The 9949-nt window shown below is 36.9% G+C and overlaps 1 protein-coding gene across 1 annotated transcript; it reads right to left on the minus strand.

The window, feature by feature from the left end:
• Positions 1–255: 255 nt before the first annotated feature.
• LOC124404917 (protein Jumonji) lies at positions 256–8822 on the minus strand. Its single transcript, XM_046879411.1, has 12 exons — positions 8292–8822; positions 7547–7716; positions 3998–7334; positions 3692–3917; positions 3442–3594; positions 3097–3295; positions 2798–2949; positions 2371–2680; positions 1873–2279; positions 1687–1785; positions 1303–1605; positions 256–1216 (listed from the first exon to the last, which is right to left on the minus strand). Exons 1-12 carry the CDS (start codon positions 8375–8377, stop codon positions 1130–1132), a joined length of 5529 nt encoding a protein of 1842 aa, XP_046735367.1. The 5' UTR covers positions 8378–8822; the 3' UTR covers positions 256–1129.
• Positions 8823–9949: the final 1127 nt, after the last annotated feature.

Raw genomic sequence — 9949 nt, forward strand, 5'->3', positions numbered from 1 at the left:
GTAAAGTTTAAAGTAAATATACTGAATTTGGAAAAAGAAAATCCATACAAATATAGAAGTAACAATGTTTCTTTGAATGGGTAGAAAATATATAAAATTTATATCAGATATTTCACTGATTATGTACACAAATTGGTACTGTAAGTTTCTCAGCGATTTTGTTTTTTCTTTCCAATTACACAATGACGTTTTTAATAGTTACAGAAATATAAATTTTCTAATCGACAAAAAACTCCTAAATGCGTATCGACATCAATTTGGCACTCAATAACTATACAGAGAAAGCCTCATCACTTTTTTTTTGCACTAATTAAAGCATCACGTATAAATTCATCAAATTTGGTTGTAATTTAATACATTGAGGAACTACAACTATCGTTTTGATTAACCGTTTTAAATTTCAGTATTACAGTTGGATAAATTCGGACTACTCAGGTATAGACAAGAAAGAAAATTTCTGCTCCTTTTCACCCGTTAATATTTGTTACATAAAGATTGATCTACAATATACTAATTCCCTACAGTTATTTTAACTCGAATAATTTGACTTTATCGTGTGAATAGCATAACGACACACTATTTTATAAATATATCAAATAAAAATATGACTACAAAAAAAGCAGACACTCCAGTCAAACATGAAAGTTGAGAAATTGAATACATCAATTTTGTCATTAATTTAATTTTCTCCCTCTCAATAGAATTATTTATAAGTTGTTGAACTTTAATACGGCCCGATCGTTGAGGTAAAAAATCTTGTGAAGAAAATTCGATCGTGATGCACGAAAAATATCGCTTAACAGTGATTCGCGCCTAGTTATATGATGGACTTCTATTTCTTCTCTTGTGTTGAAAATCACTCGTTATCTAATCATGATTTGTAGAAATCGGCATTCCGGTCTCTCGGAGTATTTCGGATGTCTAATAAAATTTTGTAAATGGCCGTATCAAGGCATTATTATCATTACTATTGCTACTATTTTTTTCGTCAGTAAAACAGTGACGTAATAAATAATGTATAGAATTAATCATGGCGTCAACCTTAGAAAATATTATAATAAATTGATAAATAATTGCCTATGCGAAAATTCTATTAAATAAATATAATATCACTACAAATTTTTATCGCCTATTTAGCTTGTCTCATTTGATTAGTCTTCTTAGATTTGGCTTCGATTTTATCCTCCAATTTATGTATGAGATCATCCAATTCCGCCTGAAAATTAAATATTCAAAAATTGTAAAATACCCGTTAAAGTAACTTAATTTCAATTCACTGTTACAGATTTCATATGTAATCACCTCACTGTATGTGTACATAAGCGTAGAGTGTTTCAGAAGCTGTTTTTTCCTTGTAAGTATCTGACAAGCATGTGGAAGACAGTAGACACAATCATCTTGCGAGTTGCTCACTAGTGAAACGAACAGATTGGCACGACAGGTTTCGCACTCAAAGTCACTGTCGTCTTCCTTAACTTTTTTTCCTCTTCTTCGCTTTCCACTATCAGGTAAGGGTAGCCTCTCAGTATTCGTTAGACCGGCATTTCCCAGTAGTCTACGATATTCTAATTCTCTCTCCCGAATATTCATCACAGTTGGTAATATCTACAATAATATGTGAGCAAATAATAATTTACTACTTGATATCCATTTCAAATACAACTACTTTTGATAAAAAATTCTTACCTGTTTAAGTACATCGACATGGGATCTAGCATCATTAATAATACTGAACAACAGTCTTTCAAATGAAAATATTGATGGTTCACAGCTCTCTTGTATATCCTATAAAAATTACCAACAACTGTGAATGCCGACACAAACAGCAGGTGAAAAAATAAAAGATACAGACTTTCAATTCTGAGCAGTTACCTTGAATACTTGTTCCGCAGTGACGAGCCAGGACGATTGTGCAAAGTATACACTTTCAGAAACAACATACCCAGTGCATATGCTAGAGGTAAAGGCTTTAGGAAATACAATAATGAACTGTCCGGGCTCTTGCACTGTCTGGCATAAGGGAACTCCGTTTTTCACAAGCAATTCTGGTGGGACCATGGCTGTGTCCGATGGTAACCATATCGTTTTATTCTTGCAATAGCGTGGTACCATTTTAGCCAAAGCGTCTCTAAAGTTGTCACTGTGCTCATCAGGAATCCCATACCAAATTTTTTTAGCACCTGTATGCAAATATTCTATCCACGGCAGACCATGAGGATCTCTGTACCAGCAACATGCACTGAACAGCATTCCAACATGTAGGGTTGGCACAGTAACACCTAGTAACGGAATGCCAATATACAAAATAAAGTATAATGTAAAAGTATTTTGACCTTCAAGTTACTTGATTATAAAAAATATATGCCATACCCATCAAAGGCCCTAATGCTCTGAGTACCGAACCAGCATTGTTAGTCAATACTTTAAGATTCCAAGGATGTCTCGCAAACGGACTGTTCTTAGCAACAGAAAAACCAAAACCCCGACCGCTCGAGTCAATACTGGCTGCGTGAACACAAACGTGTCGTTTCCTCTCTGCGACATGTTTCCAAAATGCTACTTCAACTTCATTTGCGGCTGCGCCTTCAGCTTCACCAGATGGTGGTTGACTCTCACCGAACCACATACGTTGTGTATTTCGTGCAATGCGGTAGAATGCATTCAATGGCATGTTTCTCCCCTTTAAAAAGAATAGTTTAGCTATGTATTCATTATGTTCCGAGTCTTCGAATATTTACTTGAGATTAAATTTTATGTTCGAATAATGATGTATCAGAATATTCTGTCGCTGACTTACTTTGACGATACATTCCTCAGTTTCATCAGAACTATCCTCGTCATCGTCTTCAGCATCATTGTCACTAGAAGGTGCAGTTTGTGTCTGCAAGGCCTTGCTCTCACGCTTGGCCCAATCAGTTTCTACTTCATCGAACAGTTTTTCTCTTTCCTCTGAAAAAATTCCACATGAAAAATGTAACACTAATACAACTATGTCGATTTTCAGTTTGCATGGAGCCTGATCAGCATTCGAAACAACCGCTTTCAGTTCGATCTTACGAAAATAACTATGGGGGAATTATTAAGTATTAAAATTACCTGGCGAAAGCGTGTCATATGGCAATAAATATTTACAGTAGATATCATCTAACTTAGTAACCCGATCTTGAGCAGATTTTGGGATTTTCATGCCATCAGCCACCTTCTGCCACTTTTTTTTCTCAATCACCTCCTTCAAGCCGCCTAGACTCTGCACCGTCTGATACAAGTGTGGCAAGTCTACCTCCATACCGCCAATCTAAGAAAATGATATTTACTGAAGATTAGTGAGGCTTGGGGTAAGTCGAAGGATATTTACAAACTACTCATACGGTGCATATGTGGTGTAGTGTTTAGAGACGAGCGAAAAAAAAACTTTTAAGTAGAATTGAAATCCGCACAAACCCAGGGAGGATGAGTGAGAGTGATACTCTGGGTTGCCAAATACTTTTTAATAGCCATCATTTCCTTAACATTGGGTCCCCACCGATGCAACATCCGATGTACGTATTGATTATATGCTGTAAAACGCATGTCATCCGATACTTTGCATTCAGGCTGCAATAAATAAGAGAGTACATTGAAAGGAGTGAAATCGCTATATCTGTAGAATGAATAATTTTAAGCAAACTTTTTGTTTTAGTGCTTAACTTACCTTAAAGTTTAGCGGTGGAACTACACGACAGATACCAAACTTCTCAGCAATGGGGCGTATTTTATCGATATACTCCAATGGATCTTGAAAATCTTTCTCGGTAGGATGAAATGTAGGAGCTTCAACGAGACGAGCCTCTTCATTGGCATTTTTTGGGCTTGGAAAGGTAGTCGTATTGCTGGGTGAACAGAACTCTGATGTTTTCGGTTTGGACTTGGATTGAGATCTAAAAATAAAATTACGAATGTATAACAAATGTTGAGAGCCTAGTATACGATATCTTCATTTCAACAGTTAAATGCTTACCGTTTTCCGCTTTTCACGGAATCTATAGACGTTTTTCTTTCTCTAGAAGCTTTAGGAGACTTCTGAACTTTGTCTGGTATTACGCTAGTTCCTGTTGCAGTAGAAACATTTTGACGCTGTGTTGTTTGCGTGACTGTAAAACTTCTGTTGGATAAGGGATGCTGAAAGCTAGACGTAGATGGTGTAGGTGCTACACTTGTTGAAGTTGACGGAGCAGGATTGTCAAGTCCAGAAGTTGACGAATTCTGTGGTACACGAGCTGTTGGCTGAACTGTACCTACAGGTGGACATCGAGCTACTGTAGAAGGTGGTTTAGTGACTAGTTTCGCTCTCAGTAAAACACGTTGATTTGGACCAGTTGGACCCTCGGTCCCAAGTTTAACAGCAACGCCTTGAATCAACTGTTGACCCTGTACCAAATTTGGACCACTCCTGGTTACAGCTTGTAAAGGTATATAAAATAATTGACCCCCATCATTGTCATCTTCGTTATCATTATTGCCATCCGTCTGAGTTGATATTTCAGTACTTTTCAAGATCGATTCATCTGTCGTCGTGGTTTGCGGCTCTTGTGATTGCTCATCAAGATTTACTTGCACGGCTATTGAAGTACTGCAGCCAACGTTGCTCCAGCTTGTAGTCAGTTTGTCGATTGGCAAAACCTGCATCGTTGCTAGATCGGCAAAAATCTTCGGTAGTTCGAATTGATTCGCTTTCGGAGTATCAGCAGGAGTGGAATCCTGGTTCTGTACATTCTGAGTCTCTTCCTCAGTTTTTGTGGCCTCGTCTTCGGACATCAAGGGTACACTATCTGTTTTGTTATCAGTGTCTTTAAGCCTCCGTCGAAATGGTGTACTGATTGGAGTTTCATTGTCACTCTCAAATGCATATACACTACTTTCGTTCTCTGGTGAAAAGGCATTTGCACTGGGGGTGATATCTTTGCGTTCTTTTACCTTGGGCAAAAAAGGTTTTCGTGGTTGGAAGGATTTTTTATCCGGTGATTTCTTATCCGGCGAACCATCAATGGAGTTATGATCAGATTTAGAAACAGCATCACTGTCTTCACCAAAGGACGAATCTTTACTAGTTTTCAAATTTCTTCCTTTGATAATTTCTTTTATATCGGCATTTATTCTATTACGATTTGTTGGTATTCCTTGTTGCTTAGGTGGCGAATGTTGTACGTGAACATTTAATATTGGTGGAATTTTATTCTGAACTACGTTGTTATACTTGTAATTATTTTTTTCAGTTGTTTTCGAAAAACTTATATTGACTGGACGAACCAAGTGCTGAATTCTAGTAGATATAGATATATGGCTGACGTCGCTCTTTACTTTCACCGTATCTTCAAATTTAAAACCAGAAACGTTTTCCATTTCCGCTTTACTCTCTTCTTTTGCCATTGAACTTTCATTTAACCATTTCTCAATCTGTTCAGTAGACATGTTCACTCTTTCTTTTCGTACCAGAGATGCTGACCGAGGCATATCAATTATGTTAACAGTAGACTCGCTTGGATTATGATTATAAATTTGATGTACATTCATTGACACTACAGGTAGAACTAGTGGAACTGCTTTACTCTCTGATAAACTTGAATCTTCAGGAATAGGTTTGGTTGATGACTCATTTACATTTATAGTCACAGGTGAAAGATCGCTCGTTTCTACTTCAGAAAAAGGCTTGTTTTTTATATCCGTTTTGTCCGTTTCGGGCGTGTCATGTGTTTTAAGCACATCTAATTTCCCACTGGTTTCCTCAGATGCGAGCAGATTAGCCTTAACATGAGTGTGACACGAGCTTAAGACCTTTGATATGGCTTTATTAGAAAACCCTCGAAAAGATTCTTCATCGTCCGATATTTTTGAAGTGTCGTATTTGACATCAACGTTTGCCGGAGGTGTATTTTCGGACTTTACTTTATCAGCTTTCTCGGACTTGTTCGGTTCACTTTTCATTTTCTTTTTCATCATTTTATCAAGCAGCATTCCTAAAGTTTCTTCATCCGATTCAGATTTGTCACTTTTACTCTTAGATTTGTTTGATTTTTGCTTAGTTACGCTAGTCTTCACAGGGCTTTCCTTCAATTTTCCAGAATTTTGATCACGCTTTCTTTTCACCATCACTTTTTCTTTTTCAGTTTTCATATTTTTTTCTGACTGCAATTTAGAGGGCACATTTCTTGGCGATGATCTGAGGCTTCTGCTTGTTGACTCGGCTATCTTGCCAAGACTTCTTCTTGTCACAGGTTTAATATTCTCAGATTGAACTGAACATGCCGAATCATCTTCGCTGTCCAGTTCGCAATACTTTTGTACTTTTAACGGCCGCTTGTTCTTTAGATTGCTCCTGTCAACTTTATCTTTGGACAGCCGAGTGCTACTTCCCCTGCTATTCTCAGATTTGGCATCTTTGTTACTGTTTTGTTTCGAAGTCTGTTTTACTTTAGCTCGTATTTCACTTTCCCTCTGCGCTATTCTTCTAGCATTCGGAAGTTCGGGAAAACTATCCACTGATAAATTATCTTCATTATCTAAATCTGGACTAACTAATTTCCTACCAAGAATTTCCATGTAAACCGCTGCTGCTTCTTTGGTCTTTCTAGACGGGCGTCTCGATAGAACCTGAGTCTGTATTGTTTCTCGGTGAGATCTAGTTATTCGTCTCATTTCTGACTTGCTTCTTGTGCAAACTTTTTTTGCAAGTCTGGACTGCCGTTTTGAGCGTAGCATCGCTCTAATAGTTGGTGAATTATCGTCCGAAGAAACATCGGTATTTGAAGAATCATTACATTTCTCTCTGACAAGCGATCTCTTTTTTGCTTTGGGCAACTCCAGTTTTCCTTTTGTGATTCCAACATTTTTACTTTTATTAGCAGTGGCGCTGCTGCGCAGACAGTGTCTCTTTGTTTCAACCTTGGGCGCAAACTTTTTGGGTGGAACGATAGTCGCTGTTTTCATTTTGGCTCTATCTGTAGATGACCGAGTTCTCATTACACATGTAGGTTTAAATTTGTTCTTTATCCTTTGCTTTGCCAGACGCTGTTCCTGGTATTTTTTCTTCAATGCCTCAACTGCAGAAGTTGCCGTTTTACTTGTTTTAAACTTTGTCATATTTTTCTCGGTTGTGGTTATTTTTTTATCAGTGGAACTACTACTGCCTTTCCCATTTGATTTCTGTGTGCTGGTAGTTGATTTTGGTGTTTCTGTTCCAGGTGTTGAGGTTGGTGGTGTACTCTTTTTAACAATACTAATTGACGATTTTTGGTCCTGCTTTTCTTTACGACTTCCAACATTGAAAAAATCTAAACTGGGTGGCAGCATTGGCGTACCTGAAAGTAAAAACTATATTGTCTCACATAACTGTAATGAGAGTTAACACTATGACGAATATTGAGCACAGATTTATATGTAACTGTTACTTATTAATGAGTAAGTAAATAAAATATCAATTTTATTTCATGTAAGTTTGCGTGTTATTAGATATCTGCATTGAAGATATGTATTAAGACAAATTAAGAACTTTTTAAATATGTGTATTGACCTCGAAAACATAAGAATGTTAAGAAGTCTTCAGTGTTCGGACGCCCATGAGTTATCAATTCTGTGATAACTGCAGGCTTGGCCTTTTCCTTTTCCTTGATAGAAGATTGCGTGGAACCAAATATAGTCGCTACACCCTGGGCAAACTTTCTCTGTGCGTGGACTTTGGTCCTAAAATAAGTGATGAATATTATATGCGAAAAAGTATAAAAAGAACATAAAATATATTATTTTGAATATAAGTATAATTCATGGTTAATTATTTCACACATACAACTAAGAAAAACGAAAATGTTGATAGACGTGCAAATTATGGTTGTGTGAAATAACGAGATCCCAATCAAAACTTCAGCTGTTCATGAGATATGTATAAAAAAAAAGACAAGGAAAGTACGAATAATAGCTATTTAAAACCCACAACAATGTTTCACTTGAATTGCAATAAGTAAAAGGTTGAAAAATCAATACATTAATGAACCCTGTTAAATTGTTGAACAATGAAAGCCTGTGCTAATCAATACTCTTATAGAGTGGTAGTTAGGTGTTATGCAAATAACGTATTTGTAGGCTAATTTCATGGTAGTTTCATGAGCATCTTTTGAAAACGAATACTGATACACTAATGTGTATTGGGCCTCAAGGGATCATCTCTATTCTGTTTCAATTATTTATAGGTGCTGACAGTAATGTATAGTTATCAGCTGTGATACGAATAGATTAATATACATGCAAATAGATGAGTTTACCTTTTCGGAGATTCTGAAAGAGGGTCCATGAGGTCAACAAGATCACCTTCCCTTCTCTTCCTTTTGTCATTTCTACTAAGGACCATTTTTGTGTCACAGTGATTGTGTGAATTTTTAACTAAGTTTAGGACACTAGATTAGATTTATTTATTGATAAAATTGGGCACAACGTCGAAACTTATTGAATTACTATTTTATTAACTGGATTGGAATAATTAATCATCGAGATACTTATCAGCACAAATCAAACTAGCTGTAATTTGTGTGCAGTGGTGGACGACAGGAATGGCCAACAGCCCCCGGTTGGAAAACCGATACTTGGGGCCGCTTTATATGTTTTATACTTTTTAAACCACTCGGTATTCCCGTCTGCTTTCCGCACTTCTATCAACATCATAAATGTGTATATACACAATAGATTACGACGGGGCTACTTCTATTTTTAATCGATTTTATTCCTTGAAGAGAACATAACTGTTTATTCTTCGAATCACAGCCGACAATCGTGAACTTTAAATCACTGAAACACAAATGCAATTACTAGTCCCAGTGCACAAACTGTGGTTACTAAATATAGTAGAGTCGTCAGAGGCAGCAGCTAGCCTCGTATTCGCAACGGCAGCATCTAAATGTGGATTCTGGTGGCCGTTTGAAGAAGCTACTTATGCACTTCTAACGTCCTATATATTTCTTACGTCCGTCCGTCCCAAAGGACGCTTCCGGACAATTCAGGAGTTAGATTCTAAAATGAAGTTGCGAAACTGTAATAGGACGTAACAATGAAAATGATATGACGCACGCATTGGCGAAATGTCGCGCATCGAAACCCATGTGGTAGGTCAATGGATTACAATTACATTTTTATTCGGAAAATTTAAGAATCTAGGATTGTTAATCAAAAGTGTAGAGAAATGGAGAAAATGAAGGAGCGAGATCAAGTAGCTGATGACGTATTCAGAGTGCATCATAAAATCGATTCCGGCATTCTCCAAAATCGCCCAAATTTGATTTTGAGCAAACATCCGAAGGGGTTAGCTTACTCTGTTCGAGATTTTTTAGCAGAAAGCATTTGATCTCTGAATCTATTCATACGACTCTGCCTAGACTATTCGGACTTTACGATTCCAAGAAAGGCGTTAAGATCGTCGTGGGACCAACAGCTGACAAAATGCGAAAAAACATATGAACATTCAATTTTTTTATTTATTTCAATCCAGGTTGCACAAAATAGTATACATAGTAGTAAAATACAATATTGTACGTAATACAAGTTTTTGATATTCTGCTTAAGATGATGTATATTGCACTTTTGTGTCCTGTTATATTATTCAGAACTGATATAGCATGTTTAATCGTACTGTTGCCTTTCTGTTTCTCTTTTGAAATTTATACCACTGGGTAACTTGTTGAATTTCTACACACTGACACCCAAACACTTGTACTAGTATTGAGGCATGTGGAATAAACAGACAAAACTTGGTGGCCACTAATTGATGGTTTTTCTTCCCCATCCTTTCAAAAACTGTCGGCCAATTTCACGTATTTTGGCCGTAACTCTTAGTCCATTACTGAAAATGGTTGACAACACTTATTTGCGATTTTTTTACCCAGGAATTTTTTCGCAAGCAATCCTTTTGCAGCACCCCGGTTCCAATGTT

Source organism: Diprion similis, chromosome 3 (genome assembly GCF_021155765.1).
Source record: "Diprion similis isolate iyDipSimi1 chromosome 3, iyDipSimi1.1, whole genome shotgun sequence".
In the NCBI taxonomy this organism is placed as follows: Eukaryota; Metazoa; Arthropoda; class Insecta; order Hymenoptera; family Diprionidae; genus Diprion; species Diprion similis.